This window comes from Misgurnus anguillicaudatus, chromosome 14, assembly GCF_027580225.2.
Source record: "Misgurnus anguillicaudatus chromosome 14, ASM2758022v2, whole genome shotgun sequence".
Lineage (NCBI taxonomy): Eukaryota > Metazoa > Chordata > Actinopteri > Cypriniformes > Cobitidae > Misgurnus > Misgurnus anguillicaudatus.
Genome location: NC_073350.2, coordinates 23,548,123 through 23,564,830, shown reverse-complemented (window position 1 = coordinate 23,564,830; position 16,708 = coordinate 23,548,123). Strand labels below are relative to the sequence as shown.

The 16,708-nt window shown below is 39.9% G+C and overlaps 1 protein-coding gene across 4 annotated transcripts in view; it reads left to right on the top strand.

Moving 5' to 3' along the window:
- The window catches only part of eif4g3a (eukaryotic translation initiation factor 4 gamma, 3a), a 66,148-nt gene extending 49,647 nt beyond the window's left edge, over nucleotides 1–16,501 (top strand). For 2 of the 4 annotated variants that reach the window (XM_073876118.1, XM_073876116.1), the window contains exons 20-34: nucleotides 4,013–4,117; nucleotides 5,050–5,188; nucleotides 6,219–6,331; nucleotides 6,585–6,675; nucleotides 7,594–7,714; nucleotides 7,899–8,095; nucleotides 8,231–8,346; nucleotides 9,720–9,892; nucleotides 9,997–10,122; nucleotides 12,440–12,521; nucleotides 12,717–12,815; nucleotides 14,225–14,371; nucleotides 14,480–14,567; nucleotides 14,646–14,786; nucleotides 15,521–16,501. In XM_073876118.1, the coding sequence (XP_073732219.1) occupies nucleotides 4,013–4,117; nucleotides 5,050–5,188; nucleotides 6,219–6,331; nucleotides 6,585–6,675; nucleotides 7,594–7,714; nucleotides 7,899–8,095; nucleotides 8,231–8,346; nucleotides 9,720–9,892; nucleotides 9,997–10,122; nucleotides 12,440–12,521; nucleotides 12,717–12,815; nucleotides 14,225–14,371; nucleotides 14,480–14,567; nucleotides 14,646–14,786; nucleotides 15,521–15,702 (1,920 nt within the window). In that variant the 3' untranslated portion in view covers nucleotides 15,703–16,501. Of the gene's footprint in view, nucleotides 1–4,012; nucleotides 4,118–5,049; nucleotides 5,189–6,218; nucleotides 6,332–6,584; nucleotides 6,676–7,593; nucleotides 7,715–7,898; nucleotides 8,096–8,227; nucleotides 8,347–9,719; nucleotides 9,893–9,996; nucleotides 10,123–12,439; nucleotides 12,522–12,716; nucleotides 12,816–14,224; nucleotides 14,372–14,479; nucleotides 14,568–14,645; nucleotides 14,787–15,520 lie in introns of all 4 variants that reach the window. The other 2 variants (XM_073876117.1, XM_073876115.1) reach the window with 1 other exon arrangement.
- The last annotated feature ends 207 nt before the right edge of the window (nucleotides 16,502–16,708 follow it).

Below are 16,708 nucleotides of genomic sequence, written 5' to 3'. Positions count from 1 at the left end.
CTAGCACATTCATGAGGCTCTGTACAAAGATTAAAGTGCACGCATTAAAAAAAAGATAGGTATGTATTAATTCATGTACATTTAGGTAAGAACATAGTAAAATATTGAAAAACGGTGGCGTTTTCCTTTAAGCCTTTTTTACACATAGATTACAGGAATTAAACTAAAAATGATTGCACACTGACAATGATTTTTTGCAATCTGTGCATGCATTCACACGCATCCCATATAGATCTCGTAAATATCTCATAAAGGCATGTGACATCTTGTAGTTGTGCACTTTTTGCACAGATTTTGTCTAAAGTTTGCTTATTATCTGCAATTTCTCTCTTAAAATATGACTTCATTGTAAATCATGTTAGCTTTATGCTAAATCATGCTCGTTCCATGCTAAATCATGCTAACATCATGCTAAATCATGTTAACTTCATGCTAGCTTCATGTTAAAGGACAAGTTCGGTATTTTACACTTAAAGCCCTGTCTTCAGATTGTTTATGATGAAATAGAACGGTTTTGACTGAAATTTAGACATATGATGCTGGCCCGAGAATTTGCGGGTGTTTGTTCTATCACCTCCCACCTCCACAATGGCTATACAGGTGCACAGGAACAATCCCTCCCAAAATGCACCAAACCCTCGCCCACAAAGACGCGAAACTCACCGAGTGGCCAGGGGCGTTCACCGACATGCTCACACAAAAATCGCTGCAAAAGATGCCTTCCAACAGGTTTTATCTAGTTTTGTCCGGCTCCATTGACTTGTATTAGATGTGCTGTGAGGTACGGTATTACTCCGGGCCGGGAACTTTGTTTCTATTCTCGCCATTGGCAATGGCAAATTATCGCCACCAACTGGGCTGGAGTGTCTATTATTCAAGCTCTCAATGGAAGAATGTACGGGTGTGAGGCGTTTGGAAAAATAGGTCCACAAGTTTACAACGAATGCTAAAACACCTGTTGGAAAGCATCTTTTGCAGCGATTTTTGTGTGGGCATATCGGTGAGCACCCCTGACCACTCGGTGGGTTTCACGTCTTTGTGGACGAAAGTTTAATGCATTTTGGGAGGGATTGTTCCGGTGCACCTGTGCAGCCATTGTGGAGGTGGGAGGTGATACAACAAACACCCGAAAATTCTCGGGGCAGCCGCATATGTCGAAATTTCAGTCAGGGCCGTTCTATTTCATAATAAACAATCTGAAAACAGGGCTTTAAGTGTAAAATACCGAACTTGTCCTTTAAATAATGTTAGCTTCATGGTTAATCATGCTAGCTCCATGCTAAATCATGCTAGCTTCATTTTTACTCTCTGGGGTCGACAATGACATTTGTCATATTTTACTTGCATTTATTTTCTGATTTTATCATAAACTAGCACATAATCTGCTTTTCTATTATGATGGCAAACAATCTCAGCTTTAGTGCGGATAATTTGGAGCTCCCTGATATCTGCTTTATTTTAGTTAGCAGACATTTTTCTTCGTGAATGTTGATCTGCATTTAAAATCCTTGTGTTGAAGAGCTGAACCATAACTTCCAGTACAGATGGCAAAAATGTCCTCACTACGATAACCACTTACGGCATTGTTTTTGCTTTTTGTTCACACAGAACATGTTCCCCTTTACGGGAGCGTTCCTAGAATCAATAACGGGACACGTTTGCATTTATACAGAAGGCACACTGGCAATTTTATGGGAATTTTGCAGGGATCAACTAAAGCTCACGTAATACACGCTGTTTCTGCATTTCTGATGTTAATCTGGAGTAGCTATAGAGTAGTATGACATCCTTTATATCTCTGAAGAGTCTTTAGTTTAATCAGATTTATAAAAGAAAGATTAGCTTTACAGAATCTTTCCGGTAACGTACGAAAAAACGAAGAAGGAGGAGTTACTTTACAATCCTGTTCAAATGATTTTGCTTCTACAGTGAACACAAAGACAGATATTTGTAAATGAATAGTAGGCAACCATACTATGGAAATCAATGGTGCTCAAAACTGTTTGGTTACAACCAAAGCTCAAAATATCTTCCTTGAAATAAATTTATACAGGTTTGTCACAACTTGAGGGTGAGTAAATGATGGCAGAATTTTCTTTTTTTGGTGAACTATACTTTTAAATTGAATGGTAGGAATGATAGACTTATCTTCACAAATGTGACATTTAAAACGGCAGACTGTGTCTATAGCTTGTCTAAAGCTAAGATTATAATTTAGGAATTTGTTTTGTTTATCTTGAGTAGATGCTCAAACGCTCTCTTCTATTCAATTTAATGCCTGACCACATAATCACAGTGGTTCACTTGTTCTTCTTCGGCACCCCTCTGCTGTTTATTTGTCTTGATTAAAATGGGTAATGAATCAGTCCGGTGCCCTGGAAATACAGCAGTCAGCAGGCGACTATAGCTGATGCTGTAGGGTGTTATTTGGGATAGTCTTAGAGGAAGGCAAAGAGCATGGTTGAATATAGCACTTATGTTAGGAAAATAGCTCAAATTCAATCTAAAAGTTGAAAGCACAAGATTTCTTTAAGTGGTTTTAGGTTTTCACAATAAGGTCTTTGATGTTCGATCAGATAGTAACCAGCACAGAGTGAGAGATGCGCAAAAGCAGCAAACATGTTGGTAAAAGCATTTTAAAGTGTCTGCGAAAGACACGAAAACATACAGCACTACAAGTTTCATTTATTATTCTTCCTCCGGTCCTGTGGCGCGCGGGCGCGACCTCACGTCATGCGTCGTCACATCAAGAGGTCACAAACGACGTATCGAAACTACGCCCCAGTGTTTACAAGTGTGGAGAAAGAGAACCGTTCTGACGTTGTTGTATGTCAAATGATACTAATTAATGTCTTTGTGTCAGTTTATTGTTTAAAATGGTCCGCAAATGTGCGTTTCATATATGTAACACGTGACCTTTCGACGTCATTTCGCAATTACGTGAGGTCAAGCTGACGCGTCACACAACCGGAGGAAGAAGAGAAGTTGTGTTTAATTTTTTTTTTCCTTGCCAAAAATGACAATCGTTTCGCTAGATAAGACCCTTATGCCTCGTTTGGGATCGTTTAGAGTCCTTTGAAGCTGCGTTAAAACTGCAATTTTAAGTGTTGGGGTCCATTAAAATCCATTAAAATGATAAAAGTCCTGGAATGTTTTCCTCAAAAAAACATAATTTATTTTTGACTGAACAAAGAAAGACATCAACATTTTGGATGACATGGTGGTGCGTATATTATCTGGATTTTTTTTAAGAAAATGGACTAATCCTTTAAGCCATTTTCTGGAGATGAATGTCATAGCTGCATGTATATGGTTCTTTGTCTGCAGCGCATGTTGAGTTTCTGCACAAGAGCGCCCTCTGGCTTTTGGATGTAGCGGCATTTCACCGTAATTCATTGAGAAGCATAGCAAGCATCATCAGCCGATATATCGGTGTACCCCTAGTAAAAAGACATTCTGAAAATGTTTGGTATTCGGCCTTCGGCTGAGTTTTTCATTTTATTCAAGAATTTTTCTTTCGGTGCATCCCTACTTTAATGTAACCTTGCAATACAAAATAAGACATAATCAATATTAGGCGTGAATAATGCTATACACACAAGCACACACAGCGACCAAATGCTTTCCAGCTGGGCCTGACATGCTGCAAAAAAGCCTGGAGCTCAGTGTTAGGCAAGAGAGTAAATAAAAATGATTTCTGTATCTATCCGTTCTCTCTCTGACCTTGTAGCTGCTTCGGGCATCTTTCAGCTTGTCGGGTCGGGAAGTAGGTACTGTGTTTATTGACCCGGATGATTTAGGATCGAAGTACAGATTCTGGTCTCAAAACATTGTTTTTATATTTACGACAAATACGGTTCTGGACTGTGTGATCTTACATCATCTGACATGTTAGAAAAGGACCTGTCTTCATTTATAATCAATTATGTGACAGGAATGACGGTTTGAAAATGGCTGTGGAGTAAAGTCTCTGTGTTTTTAATAACCGCTGCACTGTTGTGTCCTTGAATAGCCCCGTATGGACCAGTACTTCAACCAGATGGAGAAAATTGTCAAAGAGCGCAAGACGTCTTCACGGATACGGTTCATGCTACAGGATGTGATAGATCTGAGACTGGTAAGTGCCGCGAGGGATTTCGATTAGGTTTCTCTTGCGTGTGATGAGAGAGTGCCTGGTTTCATTACAAACTAAAAGAAACATTAAAAACATCTGCTTTTGCACAGATTTTAACTTATATTAAGACTCCATTTGCACTACAATAATAGAAATATAAAATGTAATATTTTAATCTTTTTTTAAAAGGTAAAAAGTTTTTTTTTTCCTAAAACATTTGTGAGTCCCATGAAAAATGTAAACCGTTTCTGTGGCACTTTCAAAACATTCCCCTTATTTGCTTAAGCAGATCAGCATGTTTTGACTCAACCAGCAATGTTGAGTTTAGGACGGTACCATCTGTTTTATTAACCAATAGCAGTTTGGGGGCATAAGGAAGGAGTTGGAATATTTGGGAACCCTGTTTGGAAACAATCATATATGGTGCTATGCAAGCATCAAGCAATAATTGCATTTGATGTACTAGGTATATTAAACTCAGTGGCGGCTTGTGACTGCTCATCCGAGGGGCACAAATTTGTCAAAATAAGTGCACACGCGTCAAAACCGTTTATGATAAAAGAGATGCTTATGTTCACAAAATACACGCAAGACACTCCCTTAACAGTAAACTCTGATTACGCATGAGATTATGTGAGTATCTGGCAAACGCGAGCGTCTCTTTTATCATAAACCCTTTGGATGCGTCTGCAGCAGGCACTTATTTTGACAAGACACGTGATGCACACTCTCGACGCGCAAAGACATATTTTGAGGTTACGAACCACACACATGACGGGCTACATACATGTTGTGACGAACTTCACATCCGCGCCCTCAAAAAAAGAAGTCACCGGCCGCCACTGATAATACTGTACCATAAAAAGAAAAAAATGCACGAATTAACAACTCGGTGTTTCAAAGCTCTCTCTATTTGAATATCATTGTGCACATAGCATAACTGGGTGTCCCGGAGAGCAGACCAGGGACCCAAAACCATAGAGCAGATTCATAAAGAGGCCAAGCTGGAGGAGCAGGAAGAACAGAGAAAGGTTCATCAGCAGCTTCTATCTAAAGACATCAAGAGGAGACCAGGTAAAATTAAGAACATGGCACTCCTTCAGCAATAATATATATGGATATGTTCATATTCAAAAATTGGAAAAGTTCATATAAAAACATTAGTATGGCACGTTTGGACAGCAAGCTTTGCAAATGGCTTGTTTGTGTTTGCTTTTTGTTCTGTTGGGTTTATTCATATGACCAACAGTAACATTAGATTACTTTAAAGGGACATGCCACTTTTTTTTTGAAAATATGCTCATTTTCCAGCTCCCCTAGATTTAAACATTTGATTCTTATTGTTTTGTGGTCCATTCGGCTGATCTCCGGGTCTGGTGGTACCACTTTTGGCATGGCTTGGCATAATCCATTGAATCTGATTAGACCATTAGCATCGCGCTAAAAATAACCAAAGAGTTTCGATTTTTTTCCTATTTAAAACTTGACTTGTCTGTAGTTACATCGTGTACCAAGACCGACAGTGATATTACGCACTGCCCAAAAGTAGTCAATGGCAGGGGACTATTTTCGGGCAGTGTGTAATATCACTACGCCTGCTGCAGCCATGTTACATCAGCAAAGTCCTTGATTATTACGCCGGAATGAGAGTATAGTTCCTAGCCATATCGGGCTAGAAAATCACAACTTTAAATTTTCTGTCGGTCTTAGTACACAATGTAACTACAGAAGAGTCAAGTTTTAAATAGGAAAAATATTGAAACTTTCAGATTCAATGGATTGTGCTAAGTAATGCTAAAAGTGCTAGTGCCAGACCCGGAGATCAGCTGCATGGATTTCAAAACGGTAAAAATCAAATGTTTAACTCTAGGGGAGCTGAAAAATGAGCAAATTTTCAAAAAAAGTCGAATGTCCCTTTAAACTTAAACTTTATTCTTGATCGTTTTGGGTTCAATAGTATAAGGGAAAGTATTGGCTTGTGGCCTTATGGCACATGATACATATACAGATGTGTGATACTGTATATTCATCAAGAGTATAAGCGCGGTGCATTTGGGAATAAAGCGTTTTGTGTAACACGTTGTCCTGTTGTCTGTGTTTACAGAGCAGCGTGAGCAGCGTGATCAGCGCTCGCAGAGAGAAGAGACGTGGAACACCGTGCCCACCACTAAAAACAGCAGAACCATCGACCCCACCAAGATCCCTAAGATCTCCAAGGTGAAGAGATAATAAGTACACATGCTGAAGCATTGTTATCATTTATACACCAGTTAATGTTCAAAATGTTTTTAAATGTGAATCAGACTGCGAGATATGTAAGAAAAGTTCAATTAAGGACATTGTGCTGCCACCTGCTGGTTGAAATATTAGTGACCAGAAGCTGTGAAAAAAGCTTTGTAGCATTTGAGGTAGTAAAACTGCATTTAGCCTCCTCTGTGACCCCTAAATCCGAATCAATTCCACACCACAGCCTCAAATCGATGAGAAGATTCAGCTGGGTCCACGGGCTCAGATCAACTGGATAAAGGGCAGCAGCGGTGGAGCAAAAGCCAGTGACTCTGGTGAGGAGGACACATACACAATCTTTAAGCCAAAAGCATTGTCTGCAGTGGCTTAAAGGGACACTCCACTTTTTTTTGAAAAATGCTCATTTTCCAGCCCGTAAAAAGTGAAACATTTTATTTTTACCATTTTGGAATCCATTCATCCGATCTCCGGGTCTGGCTGTACCGCTTTTGGCATGGCTTGGCGTGGTCCATTGATTCTGATTGGACCATTGGTATCGCGCTCGGGAATAACGGAGGAGTTTCAGTATTTTTCCTATTTGAAGCTTGGCTCTTCTGTGGTTACATCGTCTGCTGGGACCGACAGAAAATTTAAAGTTGTGATTTTCTAGGCAGATATGACTAGGAACTATACTCTCATTCTGGCGTAATAATCAAGGAATTTGCTGCCGTAACATGGCTGCAGGAGGCGCAATGATGTTACACAGCAACTGTAAATAGTCCTCTGCTATTGAAAGTAACCAAGGGGCCAATTTCAGGTGCTGCGTAATATGGTACTGACGCAAAGTCCTTGATTATTATGCCAGAATGAGTATAGTTCCTAGCCATATCTGCCTAGAAAATCACAACTTTTATTTTCTGGCGGTCTTAGTACACGATGTGACTACAGAAGAGTCAAGTTTTAAAATTTATCCAAACTCTTGCCTATTTTTTTGCGTGATGCTAATGGTCTAATCAGATTCAATGGATTGTGCTAAGCTATGCTAAAAGTGGTAAAGCCACACCCGGAGATCGGCTGAATGGATTCCAAAACAGTAAAAATGAAATGTTTAACTCTAGGGGAGCTGGAAAATGAGCATATTTTCAAAAAAAAGTGGAATGTCGCTTTAAGTGACACGTCATTTTTGGGCCATGTACTTAAATGATGTTTCAGATATTTGAGTTGTATATATTTTGTGTTTGTACATGTTTTAGAGTTAACACGGTCTGCCGGAAACACCCTGAACCGTTACTCAGCGCTGCAGTCGTTTACAGCTCAACCCAGCCCACCTCCAGCCCAGAACTCAGAACCTGAGGCCAGACGCTCACTGGGAAGGTAACTAACATCACTGGGAAACAAAAAAAATAGAAATCCTATATAACACATGTAGTAAGGCACCAGCAAAACCATTTGGGTATATAGAGCTTTGCCGCATATATGAAGTGTCTCATTTAAATAATGTTTTTATTTATTTAATGATCTTTCATCGTTTTGAATTTCACGTGTCTGTTTGTATCAGCCGAGGCAATGCCGGTCGTGAACGCAGTGAAAAGCCTTTGAGTTTGGGGCCGTCACGAGCAGGGCCATATAGCAGAAGTAGCAGCACCAAAGAGCCAACAGACAACATGACCCCCGAAGAAACACCCAACTCACAACACAAAGCCAGCATCTCAGAGGACAAAAATGAAATTGAAAACAGCAAAGCCACAGAGACGGGTGAGCACACACTTTATTCCTCATTCCTTCAGTGAAAACGCATTATATGTGCTTAAAATTACTTCATTACATTTAAAACATGTTGATTTCAATATATATTTTAATATTAAGCTCCTGCAATGTTTTCCTCAGAAGTGAAACCAGAGACGCTTGTCAGCGCCGCTTCAGAGAAGCCCATCCTGTCTGAAGAGACAGTTGAGAGGAAGTCTAAGTCCATCATTGATGAGTTTCTGCACATTAATGACTATAAGGTAAAACACCCTGTGATTGACGCAAGTGACTAGCTTGGTCCAACCAGACTCTCGTACATTCATTTCATTTGTACAGAGACTCTGGCCACGCTCCATTGCGAAGCGTTACTTCCGTTAAGGAGGGTCCTCTGTTAAAGACCTCAACATCATCGTTCTTAGCCACCCCCTCTGTTCGCTGATTGGACCTGCAGATTTTTGCAGGAGAAAACAAAATTCTACACAGCAGTCCGAGACGTTGTACTGAAGCGAAATGAAAATTAAGTGGAAGCACGTAGGAGGGCGGAGCCATGCTAGCAAGTCACATGAGCATCAGTGAAGTCAAGCCCTGATGGTGGATGATGGACCAGGGTGCACTATTCCAGTTCATCCCACCTTTGTGCAGTCCTTTGTCCAACTTGTTACCCTTTGACTTTAAATATGCACTTAGCAGACATTTGCATTTATGCATTTGGCAAAGAGACTTACAGTGCTTTCAGATTATATTTATCAGTATTGGTGCTTTTCCATTGCACGGTTTGGTTTGGGTCAGCTTACTTTTGGGAGCTTTTCCACTGGGTGCAGTACGTAGTACCCAATACTTTTTTTAGTACCACCTCGGTCTGGGTTTCAAGCGACCCGAGCAGATACCAAAACGTGACGAGAAAACACTGTAGATCACTGATTGAGAGAATCGTCACTTCCAGTGTCATCATTATAATGTAAAAGATTAGCTTTACCTTCATGCTAGCTTGCGCTGTCTCGGGTAAACATGTTGTCATCTGTGCTTTGCTGTAAGTTCTCAAACTACCTTTTAGCGATGAAAAACATCCACAGGATGTAAATCAGGAACATCATAACAGTTTTTTTTCAAACTTGCAGTTTGTGGCGGCACATTTGAGACGCGCACATCCGCATATATGCTACCTAAATGAGGCTCAGCGGAGCGCATCGACCTACACCACGGGTGTTTGTACAGAAACTGTCATGTGATACAGAGGTAGTGATAAACGTGGTGTGCCAACATCTATTTGTGGTGGTCAATTTAAAATTTGTTGCAGACTGAGAAATAAATGAATGTATGGGAATGTACAACAACGCTCTCACATGATGTCCCAGCAGTAGGCAGTGCAAATATAACGACACGCCTATAATCCCTCCCACTCCGAAGTGTTACTAAACTTGATGGTAAAGCTATCCAAGCCAAAGTGAGGTGAGCTGACCCGACCTGACCCAGACTGTGGGGTGCTATGCAATGGTAAAGCACCATATGTGTGTTCCCTGGGAATCGAGCATGCAACTTTTTGTACTGAGGTACAAACACACCAGTATAGCTGTATCAGTTGTGTAATGTTTGTGTGCTGTATTAGGTTGTATTAATGCTTGTGTGTCTACAGGAAGCAGTGCAATGTGTAATGGAAATGGATCAGCCATCGCTGCTGTATGTGTTTGTGCGTGTGGGTCTGGAGTGCACACTAGAACGCAGTCAGATAGCCAGAGAGCACATGGGACTGCTGTACTATCAACTCATTCAGAAGGGCATCATGCCCCATTCTCAATTGTACAAAGGGTAAGCTTATACACACACACACACACGTTTTCTTAAGATGTATTATTCATTCTTTATTAATGAGCTGTGATAACAGGTACTAATGGTTTGTTTTTGCTCTGTAGGTTTTCAGAGATGTTGGAGCAGGCTGATGATATGGCCATAGATATTCCCTTCATCTGGCTTTACCTCGCTGAGCTGCTCAGCCCTCTGTTAAGAGAGGGAGGGATTGCAATGAGAGATCTGTTCAGGTCAGAATCTTTCTGCTCAGATTGGAGTGACATTCTGTTACTTTGAGTCTCTTGGCTTCTTGTAATTTGAGATAAAGAGACATTCCACCCCAAATATCTAATGTAGTCTGAATGTTGATATTTGTGACACTAGACCACAAAACCAGTCGTAAGTCGCATGGGTATATTTGTAGAAAAGGCCAAAAATACATTGCATGGGTCAAAATTATCAAATTTATTTTAGGTCAAAAACTTTATTATGTACAGATCATGTTCCATGAAGATATGTCCTACTGTAAATATAAAAAATATCGTAAAATCGCAATCAAAATTGGCCAGAAACTTGCCTACAAACTTCGTTTTCCATGGGAATTTCCCATTTATGTAAAAGCTTACAAGTTCCCCCATTTAGTCCACAGGTTATTACAGTGGTAAACCAGTAGAGAGCGCTAAAACAAACCTTTTTTTAGTAATATACTTCACTGGACTTTATTTGGACTTTGAACTTTATTTGGACTTTGTTCCTGTGAACCAGAAGTCGCGATTGACTTTATTTCCGAGCTGTGACGTACTTCAGAGTGAAACAGAATATCACGCGAGGAAAATAGTGGGCGTGGCTTGTGTTTCCACTGTGCATTGATTGATTGATATTGGATTAGATTCTTTGATTGGATTCTTAATTTAGAAATCGAGCTGGCAGCAGACTGAAAGTTGGTGGGGCGGAGGTAACGGATGCTCCAATTGAAGCCGTCTAATGCTGCGTTCAGACCAGTCACGGTGGAGGCGTCAAGCGCGAGTGATTTCAATGTTAAGTCGTAAAGACGCGTTAACGCCCGTCTGGAGGTCTCGAATGAGGCGTTTAGCGCGGCGCGGTAGACGCGATTCTGCCTTATTCGCGCGAACTAGACGCGAATTGAGCGTTGCCGCGGGAAACACGCGAGTTGAAAAATGTGAACTTTGGCGGAAAAACGCACGGTGTTAACCAATCAGGAGCTTGCTCTAGTAGTGACGTGATTACAGGAAGTGAGCGGAGTCGCAAAAGCCCCTCCCATGATGCAAATTTCCGTGAATGTCTCGATGACTAGAATTTCACGCGCGGCTTTCACGCGTGAATGAAGCGAGTAAACTTAAAATGTGCAAGCAGCAAACTAGACGTGGTAGACGCGAATTTGACGACTTTAGGTCTCGTGGTCTTAAATTGCGCATGCCCGCTTAGTCTACAAGTCCGTGGGATGTCCATCTGTCATTTTTATGCTCCGAAGTGTGCTCATCAGCGCCACCTTTGCACCCGTGATGTGGCCTTCAACGAGGCCCGCACTGCTGCAGGCTTCACGCACTTTACCAACCCAGAAGTCCTTGCGAAAGAGCAATTGGCGAATCAGATGACGGATGGGAGGAGTTCCCACTTATGGGCAACTACTCTTTCTAGTTCAAGCGTGACACTCGAGTCTGTCCCAAAATCCAACTCTGGTGCACTCTCGTGAACTCACGCCAAGAGTCCCTAAGGTCTGCACTACATGATGTCATCAAAGTGTAGACTCTAAGGAAGTCCACACGTTCGGAGTGTGCTATTTGGGGAGGGGCCTAGCTGACATCATCAGAGAATGATCGCCACAAGGGGGCAAAAGTTAATTTGCAGATTTTGATTGTATCTCGACCAAATATTGTCCTATCCTGACAAAGGAAAGCTTATTCATTTGGCTTTGGGATGATATATAAGTCTCGATTTCCAAAAATTTACCTTTACGACCCATTGTGGTCCTGAGTCACATTTGTAAGTTTGTGTTTTAGGGTGGATTCTCTCTTTAAATGAATCATTTAGGAAATGCATGTACTGTTAAAGCTCCAGTACTGAGTTGAGATCTACTAAGACCGACTGCTTACTGTTGTATGGTTGATTTATTTCTAGGGCTTTCTAGAGAATTATGAATGAATACCCCCATTAAATCAAAATGTGGGTTTAAATTCATCAACTGTATATGCTAGTGTGCTTTAGCAAGAAAAACTTTTAGAAATTTTGAGACCATGCCTGTGAAACTCAATATAAAGTCTCACAATATAATTTTGAGGTTCAGAGCATCAGACTGCACAGTCAAAACTTCAGACAACATGACGTAAATTTTAGGGATTGCATGCAAATCAAACCTCCTGTGGTGTCCGCAATAAATGAAACACTTGCATATAAATAAATAAACACTCAGGTTGAGTGTATGAGTTCTCAACAGTACTGGAGCTTTAACAGTTTGCCGGTGCACAGTAGATGCAGTGATTCCAGGCTTTCACAGCTGTCACAGTCATTCAGTTTAGCATCTAATGAAGATTTGTTTTGTTTCTGCAGTGAGTTAAGTAAACCGCTACTCCCCGCGGGAAGAGCTGCCATCTTATTTTCTGAAATACTGCACCTACTATGCAAACAAATGGTAAGATTAACTTTAGTAGACGTATGGTGTCTTTAGAACGAGTTGATCACGACTCAGTCGTCATTTGGGGCTTAAAGGCCTCTTCTGCATGATGCTGTCACAAATGATCTTTTTTCAAACACAAACTCAACTGAGTCTGTAACAAGCTGCTTTATTTATTTATTTATTGTCTTGGGTGTTTTGCTTTTTCTAAAGAGCCATAGGAAAGTTGGAGACTTGTGGAGAGACTCTGGGCTAAACTGGGCCGACTTCCTGCCTGAAGGAGAAGATCTTACAGCTTTCATCTCACAGCAGGTGAGCAGACACTAATGTAGTTTCAGCAACCACAAGAGCGAGCATGAGATGAATCCACACAGCACAATTATTATATGATCTCTGTCATTGTTGCATTACCAAATCGTGCAGTTAGGATGACATGAAGGTGAGTGAATTATGTGAGAATTTTCATGTTTAGGTGAATCTACAAGACTAGATATATCCACCTTTTTTTCGAACGCGGAAGTAAGTGATGTTAGGTATTTCCTTTCCTTTCCGGTCCGAGACTTCTGGTTCAATAGTCAGCCGGTAAAAAAACAGTGTAGTGGGAGCACGCATAAAACATGATTTAAACAGTTTATATTCACTACACCTGCCATGTATGTTAGGATATATTCAATCATTTCGTGTTGTTGATTGGAGGTGACGGGTCTTCAATGCGCAAATATAAAATCACAGAGACATACCAGTATCTTTACAATGGGAAAGTCAGTCGAGTGTTTGTACATGAAATAAATCAAGACTTCGTGTTTTTAACTTTTCAGGGGATGGTTTAAAATGTCACAACTGGCCCTCTGGTGTGAGGTTTTTTTAAACGGCAATTTTTAATGGACTTGTTTATATGGCGACACGTCAAGCTTCACCCAGTCCGACACAGTCAGCAGTATCATATAACAGATTGTAAGTTAATTGAACAAGCCGTAATAAACATATTAAACTACTACATGTATTGAGTATTGTTTTCATTTTATGAAAATATTATTACATCGCTTCTTACACATTGGGTGGAGACATGAGCTTATGAAATTATTTGCTTACTTTTTAAAGTATTTGCTTTTTCATTTAAAACATAACAAAAGTACGCGCAAACACATTACGAACTATTATAAACATTAACTAAGCAGATTATGTTGTATATATTCTGTACTGTAATCGCATTTTTGTAATAATATATAGTAGCAGAATAAATAAGCTAAATCAGCATAATTTTATTAGCATAATATGAGTTGTTTTTAAACAATTATTGTATTAATGGTTTACTGGCAGTTTCAATAAAAGTTTTACGGGATGGATTTGTAAATACAGATCATGAGTGCATGTGCGCCACATACATATTCAATTCTTGTGCATGGGGTTTACTGCGTTTGTATCAGCTATTATGGCAACGCCAACTGCACAAATGATGTCGGTCTTCCTGGATTTCATAATAAACATTAAACAGCCAGTCAAAATGGCACACTTGTGTCCTTAGCATAAACTCCCATTAGCTTTAGTGGCTCACAGGAAGTCATAAACCAGAAAGCTCAAAGATGGCGGCGCCCATATTTACGTCAAGAAACAGATGGATACTGTTTGACTAAAAGCAATGTTTAGGAGGACACCAATTGACTTTGTGCACATATGATTGCACTATCAGTCAGTCCTATTTGTTTTTTTTTTCTTTACAGAAGTTAGAGTTCACATTGTCAGACAGCTCCACCATCTCCCCGGCCCTGGATAAGATCAGCTTGACCCCTGAGGAGCTCCTCAAACAACTTGAAAACCTCTTGTTGGAAGACATGACCAATGATGAGCAGATCTTTGACTGGATTGAGGTGAGGCTGAGCACACATACATCAACTGGAGACCAACCAAAACTAAAATTAAAATATTTTAAGCTAAAATTTATAAAATGCCCTTTTATAAGTTGCTTTTTTTTCCAGGCGAATTTGGATGAATCTCAGATGAGTTCCTCTCTGTTTTTGAGAGCTTTAATGACAGCCGTATGTAAGGCAGCAGTTAAAGATGAGAAATCTTGCTTGGATTTGCCCAGGAAAAAAAAGTTTAATTGATTGATATTTATTCTTTATTTTTCTTATTTAGATGAGAGCACTTCCTGTAGAGTGGACACCGCTATCATCCAGAGACGTTTACCTATATTACACAAATACTTTAATTCAGACACCGAGCGACAGCTACAGGCCCTTTACGCTCTTCAGGATTTAATCGTCGCCTTGGATCAACCACCTAGTGTGTAGATTTCTTTGCAAATTCTGAACATTTTAAGTTGGCATGACAGGAAAGCCAACATTTTTATTAACCGTTGTCATTTTAGAAATGTACTTTTTGCAGTTAGGGATAGTTAATAAAAATTTGTTATTTTGTGTGCAAAAGTTTCTAATACCAGGACTGATTAAGTGAGTAATATTTGACTGGTCATGTGATCTCTGCATGATAAACTCACATAGATATGTACACTAGATGTCGCCTTGGGGTTCTAAGCATGCGTCAAAACTGCCCCATCTTAGAACAGGGGTCTTGTCATAGGAAGTATCTAGGTAAAGCTGCTATCTCCGCCTGTACTTCGAATTCATGGACGATGCCAGACTTTTGTGCTGCGTATGGATGTTAGGCCTACTAGCACTATGCATTATAGTTAGTCTCACTGTTGAAACGAACCAAAAGAAACCCAAGAAAATTGCATTCATGTGATTTTATTTCCGTTACACCATTGCCTACAAAGACGCTGATGCGGGATTCCCCTGTTTTAAGATGGCGGCTCTATTTGACGCATTCGGTCCAATGAACTGCCGTAGCCAAGGCGACATCTAGACGTATATATCTATGATAAACTCATTAGATTAGCATTGAAGGTAGCTTGTATTGTTTAATGCTTTTGTCTTCTGTGTCACGTCTCATTTGCTAAGACTAGAATTTCTCAAACGATTTCAATGACTCTAAATTTCAGTGTATTTTATCTGCAGATCTGCTCCGAATGTTCTTTGACTGCCTTTACGATGAGGATGTTATTTCAGAGGATGCTTTCTACAAATGGGAAACAAGTAAAGACCCAGCGGAGCAGCAGGGAAAAGGTGTGGCACTAAAGTCAGTCACCGCCTTCTTCACCTGGTTACGTGAGGCGGAGGAGGAGTCTGAGGATAATTGACATAAACAGACGACCGATGCCAGGAGGCGTCCTACTGACACAGACATTGAACTGAACGCAGACTATAGACTTCCACATATACAGGAACGGCCAGAGTCCTCCACGTTATGACTTTTAAACACTTTGGCCATTTTGAGCTGGAACTCTCGACAACAGGAGGGAACAATAAATACTTGTATCATATATATAGAAAATATTTTTGTTTTAAAGTTTGACATTTTCGCTTTTGTTACTTCTAAATGAAGAGACTTAAAGATAGGTTCTGAGCTCTTAATTTATTTTTTTTTTTTAAAGGCTGCAAATATGGAGTTCTATTTAACATTTGCAGGCAAGAAGAACATTGATAGAAATAACAGATTAAACGTGTATCATAACAACAATAATAATTTTGTTTAAATGTCTAAAGCAGCCACCCTGGATTTCATGTGATTCATCTTAAACAGGGTAAAGATTTCCCCTCTGCAAAAAATAAACATTAGACCTTGGCAGAAGGGGGATGGCTGGTCCAGGATGGAGACGGCCAATGCTGTCATTTTTAGGCTATCAGTCAGAAGAACCATGGCTTGCTTAATGAACTTTTCAGATAACAAGAATTAAAAATAAATATGCATCCTGAAAAAATGAAAAGAATTCAGATACCTTGTGATCAAAATCAACTACCTGTATGCATTGAAAGTGAAATGCAAATAATGAATGCAAGTCATGACATTTCCACGATTGTTCAGTGTTCGTGTATTGAAGACCTGCAGAGGAAATGTAAAGCTTGTAAATAAAGACAGAAATGACATTTAAAACAAAACAGCATCAAGTTCATTTTTATCTTGGAGAATGTTTTCTTCAATACAACGTGTGTGGCACGCATTATTTTTAAACATTATTATTATGTTAACGGGCAATATGGAAATATTTCAATTCTCTTATAATATGGCACAAATCGTTTTTAGAGTCGCAATGAAATTAAAATGAAAAACGAATTTGTTTTGGATTATTGTGGTATTTATTTTTA